The 25,337-nt window shown below is 33.4% G+C and overlaps 1 protein-coding gene across 8 annotated transcripts in view; it reads left to right on the forward strand.

The window, feature by feature from the left end:
- The window catches only part of TRAPPC8 (trafficking protein particle complex subunit 8), a 75,100-nt gene that overhangs the window by 38,625 nt on the left and 11,138 nt on the right, over positions 1-25,337 (forward strand). For all 8 annotated transcript variants that reach the window (XM_081078030.1, XM_081078032.1, XM_081078033.1 and 5 more), the window contains 14 exons: positions 934-1,158; positions 1,585-1,693; positions 3,702-3,896; positions 4,321-4,451; positions 7,253-7,327; positions 7,812-7,938; positions 8,801-8,955; positions 13,565-14,007; positions 15,341-15,488; positions 16,752-16,848; positions 18,477-18,545; positions 18,634-18,692; positions 20,641-20,814; positions 23,616-23,717. In XM_081078030.1, coding sequence (XP_080934156.1) covers positions 934-1,158; positions 1,585-1,693; positions 3,702-3,896; positions 4,321-4,451; positions 7,253-7,327; positions 7,812-7,938; positions 8,801-8,955; positions 13,565-14,007; positions 15,341-15,488; positions 16,752-16,848; positions 18,477-18,545; positions 18,634-18,692; positions 20,641-20,814; positions 23,616-23,717 — 2,109 coding nt within the window. The remainder of the gene's footprint in view (positions 1-933; positions 1,159-1,584; positions 1,694-3,701; positions 3,897-4,320; positions 4,452-7,252; positions 7,328-7,811; positions 7,939-8,800; positions 8,956-13,564; positions 14,008-15,340; positions 15,489-16,751; positions 16,849-18,476; positions 18,546-18,633; positions 18,693-20,640; positions 20,815-23,615; positions 23,718-25,337) is intronic.

The raw sequence follows: 25,337 nt of genomic DNA on the forward strand, positions 1-25,337 counted from the left end.
TGACACTTTTGAAGATTACAGGTCAGTTATTTTGTAGAGTGTTGCTAACTTTAGGATTCTCTGATGTTTCCTCATGATGGGATTCAAATTTGGTATCTGTAGGGAGATCACAAAAGAGAGACTATGTTCTTCTTATGGCATGCTATCAACTGGCAGATGATTTGAGTTGCTTTCATTATCTCTCTGTCAAGAAGACATGTCTTAAAAATCAAATAATTCTGGCTATGCATGGTACAAAGTTTGTAATCTACCCTGGGCAGGGAAGTGGGTACAAAAATACACTCTGAAGCAAAAGTTTTAGTGGAGAGAGACCTTTTCCTTGGTACCAGACCTCATTTTTAGGATGAAAGTTGAGTTCAGGGGGTGGCAGTGATATGTGATTAACACCAAATATCTGCTCATGGGTGTGGCAGGATGCAGTAGTGGGCAAAAGAATACCAAGCTATTGCTACCAAACAAAACAGTAGTTTAAAAATGTGTATACACATATAAATATATACACACACATACACCATATACTCACACATGCAGTTTTAGCACACACGGTATTTCCATTCAGCCCAGTGCAGTGGTATAAAGAGAGATGACTGTAACAAAATTGAGACTTCATAAGATAATTCTAACAAGCAAACCTCTAACTAATCCACAGCTCCATGTGTTACTGCTTTGGAAATTCCGAAGGTTTTTCATGAAGTAGTCATTATTCCTGACTTCTTAGACTTCGTGTCCTTAGACAAAACAGCTGTTTGCCTGCTTCAGGACCTCTTAGTTTTTAGTAATAATTGCAAGGAGGTTTTCCTGAGGGTTAATTTCATTTTTCTCATCATTCCAGTCTCAGAAGAACCAGTTACCAGTTATTTGATTGTATGTGTGTATATTTATTTTTCGTCTAAGAGAAATTTGAATTGTAACACTTTGTTTATTTTCTTACAGAAAAAGCATGCTTTACGCTGCTATTGTCAAGCCATGCAAGTGTATAAAGGAAAAGGCTGGTCTCTTGCAGAGGATCACATTAACTTCACTATTGGGCGCCAGTCCTATACTCTTAGGCAACTGGACAATGCTGTGTCTGCTTTTAGGCATATTTTAATCAATGAAAGTAAACAGTCTGCAGCTCAACAAGGGGCCTTCCTCAGAGAATATCTTTATGTTTACAAGGTGAATACTTATTTCCAAGAGTAGATACTAAAATTATGTAAGTCATTTTTAGCAAAAAGCTTATTCAGTACTATCTAGAAGGAGTCTAATAAAATGGTTTTATTAGAATATATATACATATATATATATTCTCATATGTATATATATTCTCATGCCAAAATAATGTTTGGAAGTTTAACATCCAAAGAGAGCTAACTAGCTGAGTAACCTTAGGAAGGTTCTCTTGGGCTAGAATAAATGATAGCTAAGGTTCTTCCCAGTTGTATATTTTATGACTGATGTAGTAAGTAAAACTAGTAATTCTTTATCTTAATATTTTTGCTTAACATGTTTTTAATACCTTGTGTATTAAAAGATGAGGAAGCAAATGTAAAGAAAATGGAGTTTTCTCAGAAATTCTTTTTTTTTCTTTTGTATTTCTCCTAGAATGTAAGACAGCTATCACCAGATGGTCCTTTACCGCAGCTTCCTTTACCATACATTAATAGTTCAGCCACGCGGGTTTTCTTTGGCCACGACAGACGACCTGCAGATGGTTAGTAAAGTTTTTGGGGGGTTTTGTTAACTAGTGACTATTTTTTTTAGGTTTTTTTCCCCTCCATTTAAAAAATCATGTGTAGTTGTTAAAGAATATTTCAAAATAAATAATTCTATACCATATCACCTATCCTGTTGACGTCTGAAGATAACCACTACTTCACTGTTTTTCCATCCAGCTTTAAGCCAAAAATAATAGCAACAAAGTCGCTGTAATTATAATGGCTTTTCTCAAGTAATATAAAGAGTGCTCATGTTTTTATATAATCTTTTTTAAAAAAAAAGATTTTATTGGGGAAGGGGAACAGGACTTTATTGGGGAACAGTGTGTACTTCCAGGACTTTTTTCCAAGTCAAGTTGTTGTCCTTTCAGTCTTAGTTGTGGAGGGGGCCGTTCAACTTCAAGTTGTTGTCCTTTAGTCTTAGTTGTGGAGGGCGCAGCTCAGCTCCAGGTCCAGTTGCTGTTGCTAGTTGCAGGGGGCGCAGCCCACCATCCCTTGCGGGAGTCGAAACCGGCAACTTTGTGGTTGAGAGGAGAGGACTTGCTCTAACTCAAGGTGCCATGTTCAATTTTAGTTGCAGTGGGCGCTGCCCACCATCCCTTGCGGGACTTGAGGAATCGAACTGGCAACTTTGTGGTTGAGAGGATGCGCTCCAGCCAACTGAGCCATCCGTGAGGCAGCTCAGCTGAAGGTGCCATGTTCAATCTTAGTTGTTGGGGGCGGAGCCCACCATCCCTTGCGGGACTCGAGGAATTGAACTGGCAACCTTGCGGTTGAGAGCCCACTGGCCCATGTGGGAATCGAACCGGCAGCTTTCGGAGTTAGGAGCATGGAGCTCTAACTGCCTGAGCCAGATTTTTATGTAATCTTGATAAACATTTTTAATGACTAAGATACTCCTTTCATTGCATATGAAGTCCTTTATTTTAACATTTTAGGTCACTGCTTCCATCTTTTTGCTTATATAAAATCATGTTGTAATAGACACCTTTGTGTATAAAATTTGTTTTCTTAACTTTTTATTACGGAAGTTTTCAGATGTACACAGAAGTAGAGAACAGTTGTCAATATTCTGCTGTTCTAGTTGTAAGGCTTTTTTAAATACAGGATTTTTCCTTAAGGATTGAGCCTTAGAATAGCAGTACCTGGCCAAAAATATAAATATATTAAGGCTCTTGCTGCATTTTAAAGTAAACTTTGTAATTCTAAGCCTTCTTATATTTGAGCTTAGTGTGTTTCTTCTCGAGACTAATTTAGTAGTTTATTTTAAAAGTATTTATCAGGATGTTTATAGCAGTATTGTTTTTAATAGCAGAAAATGAAATAATAGGGTATGAATTGACAAATTTTGGCATATTTATATAATGGATTCATGCTGTAGGACATGAGTGAACTAATTCTAACATGTTTCAGCATGGATAATATCCATCACATAATGTTGAGTGAAAAAAGTTACAGAATGAGAGATCAAATATAATTTCATTTATATATTTCAAACATACAAAGCAGTTCTATGCATTGTTTATATATATATTCAGATGTGGTAAAATAAAAGTAAAAATAAAAAATGGATGAGAATGCTATACTTCAACTTTGGAGTAGCTCCGAGGAGTACAAGTGCCAGTGGAGATGAAGGATTGGGGAGGGTTCCACAGAGGAGGACATCAGCTTTTATCTGTAACATTTATTTTATAAAAAATATTTGGGATTATATAACAAAGGTTGACTTACTAAATTTTGATATACAGATATTTTTTATATTGTTCTCCATGCTTTGTTCATGTGTTTGAAGTATTTCATATCAAATTATTTGTGGAAGACTAGGGAAAATACATTCTTTCAGAGTCAGGAGGAAAAGAGCATCAGTATTATAAGCAAAGTTCCAGTTAGGCTAGGGATAATAAGAGGATATTTTTCTCTCAGATTAGTTTTTATTTGAAATATGTTTCAATTGAGGGCAGGTATTAATGGACATGTGTATTTAGTTTTGACACTTTTTTTTAGGTGAAAAGCAAGCAGCTACTCATATAAGTCTCGATCAAGAATATGACTATGAATCTTCTCAGCAGTGGCGAGAACTAGAGGAACAAGTTGTGGCCTTGGTTAACAAAGGAGTGATTCCATCCGGTTTCCATCCCACACAATACTGCTTGAACAGTTATTCAGATAACTCGAGATTTCCACTTGCAGTTGTTGAAGGTGATATAGTTGAATATTTATACCTATTTTTTTTGTGTTTTCTTTCAGCAGATTCAAGATAATTTTGTGTATGCCAAAAAAATCACTGGAAGCTGGGGATGCAAAAATAAATTAGGAACTCATATTTTAGTGAGCTGCATTTATAAAACCACGCAGTGGGGGCTCTAACATAGAGAGATGCAATGTGCTGTTGGAATACAGAAGAGAGAGAGAGAATGCCATTATTTATTACAGAAAATTGGGGAAATCTTCTAGAGGAGGTAGTTTTGAAACTGAATTTTCAGTGAATGGACATTTACAAGTTGGTAAAGGATGGTCTAGGCAGAAATTCAGAGCCAAGAAAGCAAGATGTGTTCAGAGAATTGAAGCATAGAGTGACGTGTGGGGTTTATTGAAGTTACTTATTAAGGCATTTCTTTTATAGAACCGATAACAGTGGAAATGGCTTTTAGAAATCCTTTGAAAGTTCCACTTTTGTTGACTGATTTGTCATTGCTCTGGAAGTTTCAACCTAAAGATTTCAGTGGAGAGGATAATGAAGAAGTTAAAGAACTAGTAAGTTATTAAAAGGTATTTGTAATAAGCATGTTTCAGTAATAGTTTAACAGATGCTGTAACATTTCAACTTCTCTGTTCAGCGAGCTATACTTACTCTTTTTTATGCGTATTTCCCTTAGTTATAAAAAATATGTTATATGCTTGTTGTTGAAAATTGAGAATGCAAAAGAACATAAGGAATAAAAATAAAACTGTCTTCTCAGTATTTAGATAACCACTTTAACACTTTGCTGTCTTTTCAGTTATTTTCATTTGTTTTTTTCCCTCCTGGGATTTTCTCATATTATGTGTTTTGTTTTTTTAGTCTTTGTTGATTTATATGCATATTTTGATTTTGAAAATGTCTTAATATTTCATTTTTGCATAACATTCCGTCATATAGATGATCTGTAAGTTACTCTGTCTCTCCGTTGGTAGTTATGTTGGAAGGATCCATTTGTTTACTATCGTAATCATTCAGTGGTGCAAATTTGGGTGTATAGTTTTTTATCCTGATTATTTCTGTAGGAAAGATTGCTAGGCATGAAGATAGAACATTTTGGGGAATAAGTGTTTTTTTCACCCCTTTCTTCCGCTTTCCCCGCCCTATTCTGGTTCAAGCCGTTGTTTCTCAATCTAGTTGTGTAGATCACAGCTCCCTGGCCCATGCTGGGAGCCTTGCGCTCCCCCCCCCCACCCCCAGGCAGTCTCTCCATTTGTCAGTTGGCCGCTCACGGCAGCTCTCACCAGCTGCCGGCCACTCACAATGGCCACCCACTGCTCATGGCAGCACCCAGTAGCCCGTGGCAGCACACGGCATTTCACGCCAAGCTCCAGCTAACCTCTGGCTGCTCACGGCAGCCCAGCTCCAGGGAGAGCTGTTGTTCACAATCTTAGCGTATAGGGCGCAATTCACTGGCCCATGTGGGAATCGAACCAGCGACCTTGGCTTGACGAGCATGGCGCTCCAGCCACCACCCGGGAATAAATATTTTAAAATGCTATTGGTTTCTTAAAAAGTAATACCAAAGAGCTTCTCACCAGCAACATACCCTGTTTCCCCAAAAATAAGATCTAGCCGGCCAATCAGCTCTAATGTGGCTTTTGGAGCAAAAATTAATATAAGACCTGGTATTACATTTATTATATTGTATCATATCGTATCATATCATATCATATATCATATACCTGGTCTTATAGTAAAATAAGACCGGGTCTTATATGAATTTTTGCTCCAAAAGACGGATCAGAGCTGATTGTCCAGCTATGTCTTATTTTCGGGGAAACACAGTATATGGGATTGGGTATCTCATCTTTGCAACATTAAGCATTTTTGTTTATGAAAAAAAAAACTTCTTGATTTGATAGGTTAAAAAAATGCCATGTTAGTATTTTTTTTTCATTTCATTGATTTCTAGTGAAGTTGAAATTCTTGTGTTTGTATTTCTGTTTTTGGGAGTTACCTGTTCATACCCTTCATGTATACTAATTTTTTTCTTTTCCTATCTATGTTTATAATAGCTCTTCACATATTTAAGATGTTATTTTTGAAGCAGGAATGACTTGAACAAAGAATTTTTGTTACCTGGCTGATTGTAACAGAAATAACTTGGATATATTTTTTTACCTAGTTGCTTATTAGTTTATTCACTAATACGTATTAAATAAATTTTACTTATTCTACCTTGCTGTGCTCTTTAATAACGTGAAATTATTTTGGAACTGGGAAATAATATCCGAATGTTTTGGTGCTGATTTGTGAAGGGAGAACTTGAGAGATGTCTGTTGTACTAACTTTAAACTAAAACTTTTGAAGTATTTCTTTTGAAGTATTTTGATTTTTTTAAAGATTGCTTTATTTAAAGTCTTGCTGATTAAATTAATTGAAGACATTTTGTGATTCTTTATACTGATTGTTACTAGTTTGAAAAATTGAAATTTCCAAGGCTGTATTCTGACTTGAATTTTAGCAAATTCAGTCATTTTTAATGTATGGATACCTGGAATACAGATTAGAAGAGTATGAACTCCTTGCTCTTGGAAAAGTTTTTTTTAAAAAAATATCTATTCGCTTTTTAAGTGTACTAATCTGTTCAATAATTGGATTTTAAAGGAAGTTTGTTCAAGTTAAGTGAAAAATTTTATTGTGTAATGAGGTTACACTTTTCCTATAAATTTCTAACTCTTTGGATTTCTTCATGAGCTGATTTGTGATAGACTAAGATGCTGAACTGAAATTTAGGGAAATGTAATCTTTCTTATGTCAAGTAACTAATCTCATGGTAAATAGTGTTTATATGCTCTTAACAGATGTCATTGACTTGGGACAGGCCAGTTTTGCTTTTCTCACTGCCCTTATTGTCCACCAGTTTTGTATGCATCCTACTTGGCTGCCATTACTTTTTCTATGTATAATTAACCAATTTGGAAAAAGAGGCAAGTTGGAGTAAAATATGGAGAAATTTGCTCTTGTAAGATGAAATTAAATGGCCATTTTGGCCATTGTTGATAATGAGCAGCTTAACTTTATCTCTTGAGATTTTAATCTCTTGGTGACTGCAACTTTGAGTAGATCTCTTATCTTCCTCAGTTGAGTTGGACTGCATGAAATGAAAAAACCAATCAAGTGCCTCCTACTGCATGGCTTTACTGCAATTATGAAAATAAAACAATTTGTATATTGCTTAGCGCATAGTAAGAACCTAGTAAATGCTAACTATAATTACTGTTATTTTTCTTAAGTATTGATATAAAGGAATGTAATAATAATATATTTTATTCATTAGAGTGTATATTTTACAAAATATTTTATTTTTTAGGTAACAAGTGAACCTGAAATGATTGGAACTGAAGTTATTTCAGAATTCTTAATTAATAGTGAAGAGTCGAAAGTGGTAATTGTTTATTTTTCTGTCTTAAGCCTTTCTAAAAGTAAGATGAAAGCACTTTAAAAATCAGTTTATTCAGTTTGTTTTATATTCTAGTTTTCTTAAAAAGTAAAATTTGGAAGCTTAGGATACTGGAATTGCACGGGAGGAAATTGGTTGGAAAAGTAGGTTTGCAGTGGTCTTTGGTTTGTTGATTTCCTAAGAAACCTGGTGAAAAGTTTTTGCTTTTCTCTTGGGGTCAGCATGATGGTTGAGCAGAATATTTTGATTGTTATTTTTAATAAAAGTATTGATGAGGATCCGGGGCTCTAAATGTTGAATTTAGAGATATATTTTTTGAAGAAAATGCTTTCCAACAAGAGCATTTGATAATTTAAAAGTTTAGATCAATGAGTTTGTATTTCTGCACCATTACAGAATATAGGTATTGCACAATTTAAGATATTATTAAAAATTTAAGATAATAAGAGTGGCTTAAATATCTCCACAGGCAAGACTAAAGCTCTTTCCCCATCACATAGGGGAGCTGCATATTCTGGGAATTGTTTATAATCTTGGCACTATTCAGGGCTCCATGACAATAGATGGCATTGGTGCTCTTCCTGGATGTCACACAGGTAAAGCTACAGCATTGGTAAACAATTAGAAAACTAATACTTAATATATTCTCTTAGACTAAAATGAATGAAAATGAGGTATTTTCAAAATGGGTTTATGTACCTTTAAAAAAGGCATCTAGTCAACTGAAAGAATACTTTGGATTATTTTAAACTCTGACATTGCTTCAAAAAGTAAACAGCTTTAGTGTCTTCTAATGTATTTTCTTTCGGAAATTCTTAAGTACTACCCTATGTATTTTTCTTTTCTGTTATTGATCCAAGTTTAGTAAAGTCTAACCAAATATATTCTAACCATTGATTGAGATGTCTGCTGTCAATACAAAAACCATCTTAGCATATTCTATTTTTTTGAACATTGTCTTTTTTATAAAACAGACCAAATTAAAAGATCAGTGTTTTCACATTATTAGATGTTAAGCACCTTAAATTCTGTCATTTATTCTGTAAAAAGAGTAGGATTTTAGCGTTTGGTACCCCAGATGATATGTTTTACACATTTTTGAATACTAAAACTACAAAATACATATTTAACATAGTTCACAACTGTTCTCTCAGATCTTTTTGGTTAACAACCATTATGGTTAAATAATAGGTTTCAGAAAACTTACTATTTAGTGATATGTAGTCTGTTTGCAAAGTAAGTTAATCCTAATAAAATGAGAAATTAAACAGCATAAAATAAGTATAGTTAAACATGAAAATAAAATATGCTTAATTATTCGATTAACCATGCTAGTCAGTAATTATCTAGGATTTTCTAGAAATAATCTGAAACTTAAGAGTATTTATATATTTAAGCTATACTGATATAAGTTAACATACCTAGTTATTTTAGGGCATTGATATTTTTTTATTTCAGGAAACCATTCCTTGAGTATGTCAGTCCGAGGGAAACAGGATTTAGAAATTCAAGGTCCTCGACTTAACAACACAAAAGAAGAGAAAACATCTATTAAATATGGTCCTGATCGACGTTTAGATCCCATAATCACTGAGGAAATGCCACTGTTGGAGGTATTTCACTTTTTAAAATTTCATGGACTTCATAGTTTATCTAAAGGTCCGATGATACTTTGAATTAATTTTTGCCTTTGAAGTTACTGATATTACATTTAACTGTACTTTTAAATTATTATTAAGCTAGGGTTTAAGTAGATCTAATTCACAAAGATAGAGTAATCATGCAACTTGGCCTTAAGTCATAGCCAGGTTATAAAACACAACACTCAAAATATTAATGGAAATTGGGAAAACACTTCTGAAAGAACAAATTTGTTGTTAGGTCAACGGCTCTTTTTCAGTAAGATACAAAAATAATACGGGAATTAATGCTGACAAAAATTGAAGCAATATGGTTAAGTAAAATGAATAAAAAGCAGTCTTCACTTCATTCTCTTTGTATCCTATCCTTTCCTGCTTTCATGCCATGTGAATTAAAGGTCTTTTAGTTGCAGAAGATAGAAACTGATGCTAGTTCATATAAGCCAAAAAAGAGAAAACTTATTATTTAGTTGAAGGATATTGGAATATCACATGGCAACTAAAGTATAGAACAGTAAGTCTCAAAGAAGAACAAGGACTTGGCAGCTCCAGGGAATGCAGCGGTAAATGCTTGTAAGCTTTTAGAAAGTATTTCTTTTGATATGTCCTTAGTCCAGCAACTTCCAGACTTTATGTCATATTATTACAAATTTCAAGTTTCTGAGAGAATTCTGGCCTACCTTAGATTAGGTAGACCAAAGGCAGGTTTATGTAGTATAAGGGTGAACACTGGAAAGCGGTCCTCAAGTTTCCCTAGTAAGGAAGTTATAAGTTTAGCCATTTACCTTCAAGAAAGGCCAGTGATAACCAAATTGGTGTTTCTCTTTTCAGACTTTTCATTGTATACTTACACATACAGTTTAGTAATTATAAAGAATCATTTGATTCTGTGGCTTGCTTTATGTCTTTAACAACATAATTTTGTCTTTGTTTTCATTCAGTAAAAACTTTTAACAGCTACGTTATTTTATTTAGTTACATTGTAATATGTTTTAACCATTTATTGATGGGTGTGGTTCTAGTTTTTAATCATAACTGACAGTTTTTCAATAAACATCTTTATGTATATATTTTGTCCATGTTATAGTTCGGATTAGAGTTTAAAAATGGAACTGCTGTGTCAAAGGGTATATATCAATTTAAACTTTTGCAACATACCACAAAATTATCTTTAGCAAGGCTGTAATTGCACTTTTCTTCAGAATGGGAGTCCCCATTTCTTCACATCTGTGCCACACTGGGTATTTTTAGTTGCTTTTTTTTGTTTGTTTGTTTTTTACTTTTGCCAATCAGATTGGTGAAAAATTGCATTGTTTTTATTACATTTCCCTGATAACTATTAATAATAATTTTGATCAATCTTCATATAATTTTTTGTCCATATAATTGTCTATAATTGGGTGTAATTTTTTTGTCCATATGATTGTCTATAATTGTCTATAAGACCCAATTGTCTTATAATTGGGTGTTATTTCCCTTCTTTCATTGGATGATTTTTATGGGTACTAATTCTATACCTGTAGTGGGGGTTAGGTAACATACTCATGAAAATTGTGATATGTGTGTGTATTGAGGGGAAGGTATTGCTGAGTTGCTTGTATTCTGCCCAGGTTTCACACTTGCATAATTTTGTTGCATTTAAAGTTATATAGGGCAAATAAAACACTTGTAGACTGACTTCAGTGTTAGTTTCTGATTGATTAATATTTAATAATTTAACTTTGATTTGGTGTTTTTCACTATTTAAGGTTTTTAACATATGAAGTCATATCTAATAATCTTTTACTTTATTGCTTCTAAGTTTTATAATTACGTACTTGCAGAGACTTACCTAGTCAAAACTTTTAGTTTTATTATTTTAATCCAAGAGAATATATTCTTCTGAATGTCAAGGGTTAGGGATCAAACTTTATTTCTAATTTTAGTTACTATTAATTAAATATTGACAGTTCATTATGCCATCTTTCTAATATACTAATATAACCTGAGAGTATCCCTAATCTGTTTTATTTTATTTGGGGGATGCTACCTATTCTGCATGGCATGATTCCCTCCTCCCTTTCTGTGTCAGTAGCATACTCTTGCTTTACCATCTTTTTTAATCTGGCAAATCAAGTCCATCTCATAATCTTTAATTTGTTTCTTCTTATACATGTGACATTATTGTCTATGCTTGTTAAATTTCCACAGTGATGTATTGGATTTTTATTAGGTTTGCATTGCTATAGCTAGGAGTGCTAAGACTGAAAATGGATTGAAATGAGTTGGGATCCAAATGTTAATGAGGACTATTCGCTGTTAATAGTCTAGCAGTCACTAACTATTAAGCATTTTGTTTGGGATGTGCTAGAGCTTACTTTCAAAAGGGAAGATTCTGTTCTGTCGTTAAAGTTGAGGTCAACCAGTAGAGCACACTGAAATACTCAGTTTTTATTGATTCTACTAGCTTATAATTTTCACTATATCATACCATATAAATGTTCTTCAATTATAAAGATTGTTAGGTGTGCAAATGGTTTTTAAGTGCAGTGTTTCTCAGATAACATATTGTTATGGACAGAGCTTTACTTTTAGGCTTCTGCCTAAGCCCCATCTTTAATTATCTGACCTTGGAAATTTCTTTGACTTACAAAAAATGAGGAAAGTTGAACCAGATGATGTTTCATTTTAAATTCTGTTTAACTTAACACTCTTTAAATTTACATTCGTCTTGTTTTTGATACTGGTAGTTCTGTACTTAACTTTTCTTCTTGCATACCATAGTTTTTTTTGGTTGTTTATTTTTAATTATAGATGCAGTTCTCCTTGAAGAGGGTATTTTATTAGAGGACCTCTTATTCTACATAATAACAACTGGTATTTGGTTGATTAAATGAAAAAAAAACACAACTCAATAGATACATACCCTAAATATTTTACCTTAATTGAAAACATACAAATGTACATTTATTGACTGTTTTGGGGGGAGTTGATTTAGGTCAGAGGCCTTTTCTATGAGTTCTTTGTTTTCGTATGGTTTTCCTAATAATTACATTTTGTCTTTCATGCATTCAGCCACATCCATAAGTTGTCATTTTAAGTTTCCACTTTTGTTTGCTTCAGAGTGGGAATCTAAAGACAAGTGTTTAGTAGTCATAAGTACAATATATGTCTAGGTTTTATCTATAGATAGAAGTGATACTTTCAGGTATAGAAGGGAGCAGTTTACTAATACTTAATTTTTAAAAATAAGTTTGGGAACAAATGGTGACTCTTGATAAGGACAAGACAGGCAGGCATAGTAGAAAGCCTCAGGTCACTAATGAACATCAGGTTCCATGAACATCATTCACTGTTTTCTGCGAAGATACTAGAGAAGTTGGTTAATCTAACAAACATGATATGATGGAGGTTAGTTAAGAAACCTTTTATTATATTTGAATAAACAAGGATACTGATAAAAAAAATCATAGAATGTTCCTATCCTAATATGTCAGAAATATTTTATAGAATTTGAAGTGTTTAAAGGAGTAGTGAAAGAAGTTACCAATCTAAATTGCCTGATGAAATAATTTCTTACAATATGCATTTATCAAAGCAAATTAGGATGAAAATTATTGACGCTCATTGAGAAGAGAGAAAAATTAAAGTCTCTTGTGTATACTACCATTTGTATATCATACTGAAAGCAAGCAGTGAGCTATGAGCTATATCCACTTACATAAATATGAGGTGTGATCCAACAATACGGTTAACGCTTAAATAAAAAAATTTATTACAGTAAAAGACATATTGCTATTAATCCCCCTCACTTCGAACACACTTATTCCATCATTCTTGCCACTTTCTGAAGCAGTTCTGGAAGTCCTCTTTCATGAGTGTCTTTAGTTGTGCTGTTGTGGCTGCTTCGATATTCCAAATCATTTTGACTTTGGGGAAGAGCCAGAAGTCACATGGTGCCAGATCCTGTGAATAAAGTGAATGAGGACACACTGTAATGTTTTTATTTGATAGAAATTGCCGTACCAGAAGTGATGTGTGACACGGAGCCTTTCTGTTGTGATCAAAAATTACTGTGAATGCTGCTGCCAAGTGCCATCCAACAGAAAGGCAGGGATCTTCAATACGGGAAGCGGCACAATGAACCTTAGTAACTGTGTGTGACAAGTTCCAGCTTGTTCGGTGCAGTCAGTAGAGTTTTGAGCTACAATTTGAGAGGTATATTTTAAAGTGTGCTGTAAATCATGGAACAGGTACAGCACATTGACATGAGATGGGCAAACGGTTTCATCCTCCATAATGACAGTGCTCCATGTCACACATTGCTTCTAGTATGACAATTTCTGTCAAATAAAAACATTGCTGTGTATCCTCATCTTCCCTTAGTCACCGGATCTGGCACCATGCGACTTTTGGCTCTTCCCCAAAGTCAAAATGACCATGAATGGTGGTAAATGTTTTGAATCGATTCAGGAAGTAATCAGAGAGAATTAATAAAATACTTTAAACCTTTAGTAAAGAATATAGCGTCTTAAAATGTTATTCATTCGGGGTTCTGAATTTTTAACAGACAATATAATAATATTTTTTCCCTCCAATGCAGGTGTTCTTTATACATTTTCCTACAGGGCTCCTCTGTGGAGAAATCCGAAAAGCATATGTAGAATTTGTCAATGTCAGCAAATGTCCTCTTACTGGATTGAAGGTTGTTTCTAAACGTCCAGAGTTCTTTACTTTTGGTGGTAACACGGCTGCTCTAACACCACTAAGTCCCTCAGCATCTGAGAACTGTAGTGCTTACAAGACTGTTGTGACAGATTCTACCTCTGAATGTACAGCACTCACATCATCAGCTTCTTCTGTAAACTTTGGCATTGGCACGGGAAGTCAGCCAGAGGTGATTCCTGTTCCCCTGCCTGACAGTGTTCTTCTGCCTGGAGCTTCAGTCCAGCTACCAATGTGGTTACGTGGGCCAGATGAGGAAGGCGTCCATGAAATTAACTTTCTGTTTTATTATGAAAGTGTTCAAAGGCAGCCTAAAATACGGTGAGTATTATAAAAGTTTTTTTGATTTAACCTTTATATTTAATACATGCACAAATTCAAATAAACACTTTGATATTTATGGACATGTCATTGTTTATTAAGATATTACCCCTTCCCTTTTTTGCATGATGTTTGTATCTGAGGTTGTCCCTAATAACTACAAGTTCTAAGTGGCTGAAAACAGAAAAAACTAAGCTACATTAATTTTTTTGTGGCTTCTCTATCTGTAAACTCTTCGATTCTTTGATATAGGTAAGTACTGTGGCCAGAGTTATCACATAATAATGAAATTCACAGGTACCATTTGTTTGAAGAAAATTATTTTGTTTTACCTTTCCTTTTCCCTTTTGCCCTCCAACCCCTCGCCTCCGAGAATGCATGAAAAAAATGTTTATATTTGCTGAACAGATGTTACAATGAGGATCACTGAAGAAATCAAACGTAACTGACTTTCACAAGGATATGTGGCCTTTATATTACAGAGCAGAATATTTTATTTGTGTTAATGCAGTTGTCATTTTTATAAAATTAACTAGGAGTAATTGCGCTACATTTACTTTGTTTAATGTAATATTTAAAGTATTTTGTAAGACTTACTGTAAGAACAAAATGACATAGTATTTGTAAGCATAATTATATTTTATATCCTAAATAAGTGTTAATTCCCCTCAAGAAAATGATAGAGAGTACTCTGGCCAAAGCAATCAGGGAAGGCTTTACGGGATATAGTAGTGGTAAAATGAGCTTCCAAGGAAAGTAAAGATTTCAGAATTTGGATGTTTAGGGAGAAACGTAGGAGATTAATGGGTCTTCCTGGGAGAGGCTGTGTATATATGAGTGAAGATTTGCAAGTTAGGAAATATAAACTGAATGAGTTGGTTTGACCACAGTGTAAAACATGTGTAAAGGAACCAAAGGGGAACAAACCTTGAAATGTACAAATATTATGGAGGGTCTTGAATGCCAGGTGAAAAGTTTGTAGTTTATTTGGTAGGTGTTCGGTTTCTTTGGAACCTGTCGTAAACCAGGCATAATCAGTACATTACTATTTGAAGATTACTTTCACTTGCTATATAAATGAGTTTAATGAGCAGGGAAAAGCCTAGAGTCAGGGAGACTAATAGTTGCCTTCCAAATTGAGAAGAAGCAATTGAACTGAAGTTAGGCCAAGTAGATAATTTTGCTTTATTGTATTCTTTTTTTTTTTTTTTTTTTTTTTTTAAGTATAAATGGTCCTGAGAGTGATGAGGTTTTAAAAGCTTTATTTGGAATTATAGAATCATAACAGAAGGAGAGGTTTTTAGATTAAGTTTACAGTTTTTTATTTCTTCAGTCACAGAATATTAAGACACACTGCAGTTATTTGTACCAGCCGATCTTTGAATATACGAGCCACTGTCTGCAGAAGTAATTCTCTTGAAGATGAGGAGGGCCGAGGAGGCAATATGCTGGTCTTTGTGGATGTGGAAAATGTCAATACTGTAAGTTGGTTTAAAACTAAATTATGTTTTTAATTATATTTGATGTGTTTCCTTTGTTTTTAGTAATGGATTTTTTTTCTCTTCATAAGGCAGCATAAATTAGGAATTTAGAAATGTTCATGAAGCATAGAGTGTGAAAACATCTTAATGCTCCATTAGCTTTGTAATTTTAAGTCTCTCTTCAAGCAAAAGGATCTTGTGGCATTAATATGGTACATATTCATATGATATATAGCCCCATATGTCAGTAATTCAACGCAAAAAAGATGTCATAAAGTATTTTCTAATCTCACCATTGAGCATCTATTGATGTAATTAAATTTATGAAGTTCTGTTAAGATTTCACATTCAATATTAACTTAATATTAACTTAATAACCCTTCACTTATACACATCTGACAGTACCATTTCCTTTAATATAAAACATTTTAAACATTCTCCCATTTCTGTTTATGTACTCAAAATATAAGACTAAATATTCTTGAAGAAGGGAATGCAATCTCATGATTAAAATAGGATCTTAGCCAAAAAAAAAAGGATCTTAGCTTCTGATTGACTCAGTCCAAATACTTACTTGAGATGTTACTTATTAGCTCTGTAATGTGCTTTGCTTTTAAAAAGTTTCATAAATTTGTATGGTCACTTCTATTTAGAATATTTAGGGTTAATGAGCTAATACCTTGTTTTGATGATCTTCCAAAAAAATCAGTATTGTAAGAGTAAGAAAATTTTCATAATTTCAAATTAGCTCTTATTCAGGAGAACAAAAAATTACATACAATTTAAATAACTTTATATATATATATTGTATATTGGGATTCTGTTTTGTGAGTTTTTTGTTGTTTGTTTTTTTGCCTTAATGGAAATAGGATATCAGAAAGATCTGAAGAACTAAAAAAAGAAAAAAAAAAAGATACAGTTTTGATTCAAAATTGACAACAAATAATTTTTGATCTATTAAACACTACCAATAACTCATAATGATAGATCCTAATAACTGAATACTTTTAGTATTTTAAAATTTGCCACTGGGAGTGCATTATAAACATGTTTCTTAGATGAAATGTTGACTTCTCTGTTTTAAGAAATTTAAAATGGGATTTAAATAACTTCAACTTTCTGAAATATATATAACATTTCAAAATAAAAATCTCAATGTTAATTGATATTGACTTTGGTAGCAGAGTCCGAATATAGTTTTCATTGGAATACTCTAAGTTAGTGCTCCTAAATCCTGAATGATTCTTCCATTTCTTTTGCTAGAGTGAAGCAGGTGTTAAGGAATTCCATATAGTACAAGTATCAAGTAGTAGCAAACACTGGAAGTTACAGAAATCTGTAAATCTCTCTGAAAACAAAGGTTTGTGCCTTTTCTGCTCTTCATAGCCAATTCTGACATGTCTTCATTGCTTGATTTTTTTCAGAATACTACCATAATATACGATGATTCGTGCCTTTTTTATAATTAACTTTTTTAAGCATCAAATTATGCTTTCGGTAGTTTACTTGACTGTGAATCATATTATCTACTTCTGTTCATTGTTTTCCATCTTTTTATTTGTATCTTTCTTTTTGCACTTTTTTCCTGTTCTTACTCGGTTGTAAAATTGGTGCCTGAATACATGATCCCTGTCAAAATTTCAAACAGTACAGAAACATATAAACTAGAATGTGGAAGTTTCTCTTTGTTTCCTTTGCCATTAGAAAGCTGGATTTTCTTTGTGTAACTGTACCTATGTGCTGACTGACTCTTCCGTATATTTCCATATCTATATAACATTCAAACAAGAATATGCACCCTTTTGATATATATTGACTAATTGTTTTCCAGAATGTGTCTATCAGTTTATCATCCTGCCAGAAATATGAGAATATCTAATGCTTATAAGAATGGAATGAAGCTGGCAAAATGATATTTGCTCTTTCTGGAAAAGAATTGTATATATTCAAAAGATATAAAAATGTTTAAACCCTTACTTAGCCTCATGTTTATCCTTATTTTTGGAATTTATACAAAGGAATTAATTTAAAATATGGGAAAACCATATATTTAGGCAATTTATTGTAAGATTATACTTACTAGGGAAAAATTCAGTGTGGCTTTAATATAAATTAAACTTCAACTGAGATTGTTTTGTGGTCACTAAAATATATTAGCATTTTAGAAGTGTCTGCAATGGTGGGAAAATGCGTCATAGCAAAGTGTGTACATATCACAATATTGGTCAAAATCTTGCGTGTAAATACTGAAAGGAAATGAAGAAATAGTAGAATGGTGGAATTGTGGGATTATGGGCTCCCTAACTCCCAAGTTCTGATCTTTCAAACTTTCTGTTTATCTATAATGTCGTATAGATAGATAGATATACACATAGATAAATACACACACATTGACATGTATTTCAAGACAATTTTATCTTTTTCATTCTTTTCTAATTTTTATTGGGGAAAATTGGGGAACAGTGTGTTTTTCCAGGGCCCATCAACTCCAAGTCAAAAAGTCGTTGTCCTTTTGTGGAGGGCGCAGCTCAGCTCCAAGTCCAGTCGTCGTTTTCAATCTTAGTTGCAGGGGGCGCAGCCCACCATCCCATGTGGGAATTGAACTGGCAACCTCATTGTTAAGAGCTTGCGCTCTAACCAACTGAGCCATCCTGCTACCCCACAGGCAGCTTAGCGGCAGCTCGTTGTCTTCAATCTAGTTGTGGAGGGTGCAGCTCACTGGCCCATGTGGGAATCGAACTGGCAACCCTATTGTTAAGAGCTCGTGTTCTAACCAACTGAACCATCTGCTCATCTTGGCAAGTTTATCCTTTTTTAAGAGCTTAGTGTGATTTACTTCATTGAAATGAAAGTAAAGACATTTTTCGTTAAACATTCTTTATGATTATGAATTATTTTCCATTTTGACCAAGGAAATCTGAATAATGAGTTGCTTTTACCATGTCATAAACTGAGAAAGATCTTTGACGTTTTCTTTGTTCTTCCTAGATGCCAAACTTGCCAGTAGAGAAAAGGGAAAGTTTTGCTTCAAGGCAATACGGTGTAAGGAAAAAGAAGGTAAATTCACTTTATTTCATACTTTCTTAATGGTCATTTTATATTTCATGCCAGTAATATGATTAGTTTGTTTTCCCCTGTTTTTCAGTTGCTGCACAGTCCTCAGAAAAATATACCTTTGCAGATATCATCTTTGGAAATGAACAGGTAATACAAATAAGCACAGTAGTATTTGATTTTAAAAGTCACAGTTCTGGAAAAATCTTATGATTTTGGTGAAACTATTGCTCTAGTAATCCCCAGATTCTTTGGTGGATGAACGTATTGACTTTGTTGGGTTTTGCAACTTGACTTCATGCCCCAGAACAGACCAAAAATGCTATATGGACTATCCCATTTTAATTCATTAGTTAAAATTAACTTTCTTTTGAGAGAATCACATGAAATAAGTATAGTCTTTGGGATTAAAAAAAAAAAAAGAAACAGGATTATATGAGGGAACCTGTTTATTAGGGAAGACGGTCACAGTGGAACATATAGGTGATAATCCTCTGGATTTTGTATATCATATATGGTTCTGAGACCCAAATAATAAGCTCTTTTGTGATTTTAAATGTATTATTGTCATTATATGTAAGAATCACCAAGAGCATTGGTTTACAAACTTTCAAACAATGTGCATATGAGTCACCTGGGGATCTTGTTAAAATGCACATTCTGATTCAGTAGAACTGGGGTGAGACCTGATATTGCTATAAGCTCCTTAGGTGACACTGAGGTTATCCGTCTGCAGACTCTGTTTTTGACCTAGAGAATTTTGTAAAACTGAGAGCTTTGCCTCTCTGTCTCTAAAGCTCTGGTTCATTACTTCTTGGGTGGAGTTTAGGAATAGGCATTTTTCACCACCCCTACAGGTAATCTGAAGAGGTGATCTGGGGATCTGCTTTGAGAAGTACTGGACCAAGAGTGTAAAATTCCATGTAGTTGTGAGTTGTTATGCTATTGTTTTCTCCTTGATAATTACAACATCCTTATACTTTTGTATTTCTCTTATCATTTGCTTTCATCTGACTTGCTCTTTGTGACTGTCTTTTGACCATTTGAGGAAGCCCCTATTTAGAAACAGATCAGGGCACCAAAAGCTCAATAATTCCAAAACAAGTGTGACTTTCGGAGACACTGCTTTCTGAATGGTTGAATTTAGCTTTCAGGACTCCGGTTGTTTATTTAGTTCATTTCATTTTTAAATTTAAAATTCCTAGAAACATCATCAGAACCTTAAATTATGTTCAGGTTATAACTTTTATTGTATTTGTTGCTAAATAATTTTGTATAGGAGCATTACAGAAGGCAGAAACACAGACATTTTTTCTTTGATGAATCTGGTTGAATAAATAGAAGTTACCAAGCAATCGCTACAAATCAGTGAGAAACTGGGGACAATGGTTTACCAGGAAAAGTATATTCTTTCACGTGGGGAAAATGTGTGTATTTATTAATGTTTAATTATTAACTCGAAGCTTAACATCTGTTAGGTTGGTGCAAACGTAATTGCGGTTTAAAAGGAGAAAAATAATTGCAAAAACCGCAGTTCCGTTTGCACCAACCTAATATATAGCCTATACTGCAGGAAATCCTAAATATAGAGATTTTTATTATGAAACACAATAATCCATTAAGGGAAATCCTGTAGTTCTGAATCCACTTAAAATTATTTTCTCGTGTTCTTTCCCTTTAAGTATGAAAGCCACATTAATACCAGTAACTCCATTTGCATTCTGTTTTATTGGATGTTTCCCAGTGTTCTAAATATTTCAATGAGAAATATTTTTGTTATTTTAATAGTAAAAAATTTTCAATAATTTATTTTTTATTCATTTCCTTAGAGCTACCCATTTATCCTCCCTGGATATTTGAAAGATCAAACCTAATGTAACAGCAGTGTAGATGAATTATTTTGAGGTAACGGTTTTAAGATCAGAGTAATTCGTACCAAATATTTTGTGTTGAAGTCTTCAGTGGCCTCCCTATATTTATTTAACCGGATTGACAAGAAGTTATCGAGTAAGACTTTTGGGTATATGTAAGTTATAGAAACGTAAAAGGCATATTTAATGGAAAACATTTATGTAGAAAAATGATTTTCTTTTAACAGATAATAAGTTCAGCAAGCCCATGTGCAGACTTCTTTTATCGAAGTTTATCCTCTGAATTAAAGAAACCACCAGCCCGGCCATCAGTGCTTACAGAAAAACAGTCAGTAGAGGATGCTGTGAGATTAATTCAGAAGTGCAGTGAGGTGGATTTGAATATTGTTGTATTATGGAAGGTATGTGTTATTAAATTATTTCAGCAAGTCTTGCTTATAGATACTTGATTCTTAAGCTTAAGAACAAATGTGAGCTGCTATTTACATTTCTCCTGCTTAAATTTTCCAGTTTCAATATTAAAGTAGTTGTATAACTTTTTTTAACAGTTCCATAATGACTTTTTTTGCCAAAAAAAAAATGCATTCAAATTAGATGACTGTATTCTGTAATATTCTTACTTCTCATTGATACTGAGAATGCTGTAGACATGATAAGCTCCATGAAAGCAGGTATTATTATTAATCTCTTTACTATACGTATTTTCAAACACTGAAAAAGGAGAAATAGCACCATGAACCGTTAGATACCCATTACCAGCTCCAGCAGCTTCTAATTTGTTGCTATTCATCTTTCATCTATTCCATTTTCCCCCCTTTGTTTTATTTTTACATTCCTTTTTTTGCTGTAGCATGTCTGTTTGTTTTTTAAATGACAATATTTTATCTGTAAATGCTTCTGCATGTACTTCTACCAGATAGGGACATTTTCGTTTAATATAACCCCAGTATTATTATCTCAACCAAATTAACAATAATTCTTAATAATTATCTAATTGTTGGTCTGTGTTTAGTTTTTCCAGATTATTTGAAAAATATTTTAATTTTTTGTTTAGAAAATCATAACCAAATCAGATCCACACATGCAGATCAGAATGAGATTGTTTAGGCATTAGTCTTCTCTCAACTATAAATAATACAGAGGAGGCTTGTTTTTCACAGTACATCTTATGCAGATATTATTTTTTAAATGATTCTAAATTAAGGATCTTACGCAAGGATATTCACCTGAACCATCTGAAAAAGTTTGATTTTTGTGTTGTCTGATACAAGGGTTCACAAAAAGATATGCCCATAGTAGATGATTGATAAATACATGCATTTTAAATTGATTCAGATGTTCTAGAGAGTGTTCTTTTTACAAAACCACACATTTTTAGTAAACTTTTTTGAAATTAAGCTAGCGTGATTTTTTTTTGCATGTTTCAATAAAACTGCTTTTAAGTAAATTGATACTTTCATTGATTGTAGAAGGTGTTTAATATTAAAAATATCAGTTACATATTGTTAGCTTGAAATCCAATGTACTGGAAGCTTAGAATCAAGTGGATTCTATTTTGAGACTCAGCAGCATTGCCTCTAAGGTAAACCAACCACCCATTAAATAAATGTATAATAGACCCTTGACATTTGTGTCTGTCACTCCACAAATTACTTCCATGTTACAATTTGCGATGTTTCTGAGACAGCATTTTGAGTAATGTATGCTCTGCACTCTGTACTCATTGTTAAGTCCACAGTAACGTTGATTGGGGGGAAAATGTTATCTTTTAAAAAAAATGGTCCTGAATAAAAGCCCACGACTAGTATTGGTGATCACATGAAGAAGAAAACTAAGACTGTGATGCTCCTTGGCTAGAAAATAGAAATTTGAATAGATTAACAAATGGGATAACAAATGGGACATTAAGTTTGCTAGTGACTAGTAGTATCTATGATAAGTTTATCATTTACTCATTTGAGAAGGTGGTAGGTTTTCTTTAGTGATTACTCTAGATAACACAAAAATGACCCATTGAATGACGGAAGAGCTTAAAAAGTCATTTAAGTTGTAGAGTGAGATGCCTAGGAAGCATAAGACTTTTAAATAAAATGTGATTCAGGAGAAAACTAAGAGCTTGGACATTCTTGTGAAGGAAAAAAAATCGAAACGGGGTATAGTATAACTCCTAGCCAATCTTAACCAAAAATAAAGGTTTGTTTTAAAAAGTTCAGCCGTTATGTCTGGAGGAGAACACGTTACAGAATGATGCATGGCTATGGTTGACTTCCTCAATCCCATGAGACCATTGGAACCTCTCTTGAGTAAGGTCACCCCATCAGGTGTTGAATGCCTGCCTTTCTGGGTTGTGCATGGATGGATACTAAGCAGGTCCTGGGATGCCTGTGCCTTTTTAGTACAGCACTACTCCAAGTGTGATCCGTGGATGGCAAACTGTCACTAGTAAGGATAGGATATGAACAGAAATTAAAAGTAAACATTTAGAAACTTTGATAGCATTTTGGCTGAATAATTTTATGTCTTTTGAATCTGAGAGTAAAAAGAATTGGGCTTGTTAAAATTAAGCCTTTGTATTTGTATAATGTGACAGTAACAATACATCAGAGCCATTTACAGATTGTATTTTCTCCTGGACAGAAGCAGTTCAAGAGGGAAAAGAGTTACATGCTGGAACAGTGTTTTGATATAGATGAAATCAGTTCACACCACAGAAAAGAAAAAGCCTTTTTAAAAAAAGCAAATGTACCTATATTTAAGGTCTCCAATGGCATGACATTTCAGCTCATAGCATTTCTGATTGTACTCACTGATGTTAGCTCTACTATGTGATAAACATACGGGTATTTCAGAAGCAAGAATGTAAGAAAAAGCCTTTTGCATTTCTATTGGCATTCCAGGAAAGAAAGTTTGTGTTATGGCACTGTTCTTTTGGATAAGTTTCTGAAGAGCTCTAGAAAAAATTCAAAAAGATTTCAAGATGTGTCTCAAATATCCAGACCAATTGTGTTATATTGAGGCAAAACCACATTTTGATAGATACTGTATAGATTGAATGAATAAATAAAAGTAGAAATGCCGATACAGCTATAAGTGTTCATAACTGATAGATATTAGACATATTTCTACCTTCCATCAGATATTGCGTTAGTTACTTTTGAGGTTACTAACAAACAAGGCAACATTTTTGTGCTTTGTATCTTAGGCTTACATAGTGGAAGACAGTAAGCAACTTATTTTGGAAGGTCAGCATCATGTTATTCTTCGCACTATAGGAAAAGAAGCCTTTTCATATCCTCAGAAACAGGTAATAACAAGGTTTGCTTTGGGGCTTTCCTGTGAACTTGTGTGTGGGGGGGTGTTGTTTGATTGTTTTTTGTGTTTTTGATGGGGTCTGTTTGTGCAGGCTTTTATTTTGGGATTTGAGTTGGGAGTTGGTGGCAGAAAACTGATTAAAATTAGAATGAACACAAATTGCTTTTGAAATTCATTAGCACCTTCTGAGAGTATTAAGATGCATTTGTGATCTTGAGGTTTCCTGAGATATATTCTACTCTGAATCTAGATTTGATAGTTAAAAAGAAGAATTGATTTGCTTGAAAGAAAGGGAACCATGTTCTCTGTATTATTTGTCGTAACAGGCCCATAGCATTGTACAATTTCAGGGACATAGCATAAAATGCAAAGGATGGCCTCTGGAATTGTGTAGCAATTGGTAATAGTGTTTGATATATTTTCTTGTTTTTTCCTAAAATGCTATTTAATCTTACTAAAAAGTTCTCATAGTATATATATATGAACAAAATTTAAGCACATTTGGTCCAGTAATTTAAATAGTTACTTTGTATTGTTTTTGTAAATAATGGATCTTATTTTCAAGCTTTTTTTCTCATTATTTTTGACAACTTTTATTTTGAAATAATTTTGAAACTTACAGAAGAGCTGCTAGAATAGTAGAGAGCACTTTCTTATATCTTTCACTCAGGTCCACCAGTGGTTAGCATTTTACCTTATTTGCTTTATCACTTTTCTCTATGTACATACTGATTTTTTCTTAATGATTCTCAAGTAATTACTTCCAAGAGAAATACAGGCATCCTGCCCCTCTCCCCCTAAATATGTCACTGAGTATTCCTAAGAACAAAGATAATCTCTTACATATTCATAAAAACGATGACTAAATTCAGGAAGTTTAATATTGATATAATGCTCTTAATATACAGTCCATATTTAAATGTTATCACAGTTCTCAATTATATCCTTATAACTGTTTTTTCCTATCCAGGATCCAGTCCAAGATCAGACATTGTATTTACTTGTCATGTCTCTTTAGTCTCCCTTAATCTGGAACAGTTTCTGTGCCTTTATTTGCCAATTATGACACTGACATTTTTGAAGAGTATGGGCCAGTTATTTTAATGTATAAAATGTCTTTGGATTTTTCTTGTGTTTCCTCATGATTAAAATTAAAGCTATACATTTTATGACAGAAATACTACATAAGTGATGTTATGTTGTCAGTGTATGTTGTCAGAAGGCACATGATGTTAGTTTGTCCCAGTATCAGTGATGGATCAGTTGATTAAGGTGGTATCTGCCGTGTTTCTCCACAATAAAGTTGCTATTTTTCCTTTTATAATAAGTAATTTGTGGGGAAATAATTTGAAACTATGTAAGTGTCTGATTTCTTATCAAACTTAGGTCCACTAGTTTTAGATTCCATTGGTGATTCTGTAATTTGAATCAATTTTTATTTTGATGGTACTAATGGTAATTTTCCATTAAGTTTAATGATGATATCAAATTTAACCCAAAATCGATTCCTTATTTTAAGAAAACCGTTTTTCTCTTTTTGATTAATACAAAATCTGAAGTTTTAGTTGTAAGTGCCACAAACTCGATAAGTTGGAACATCTCAATGACAAGA

This window comes from Rhinolophus hipposideros (genome assembly GCF_964194185.1).
Source record: "Rhinolophus hipposideros genome assembly, chromosome: 17".
Taxonomy (NCBI): domain Eukaryota; kingdom Metazoa; phylum Chordata; class Mammalia; order Chiroptera; family Rhinolophidae; genus Rhinolophus; species Rhinolophus hipposideros.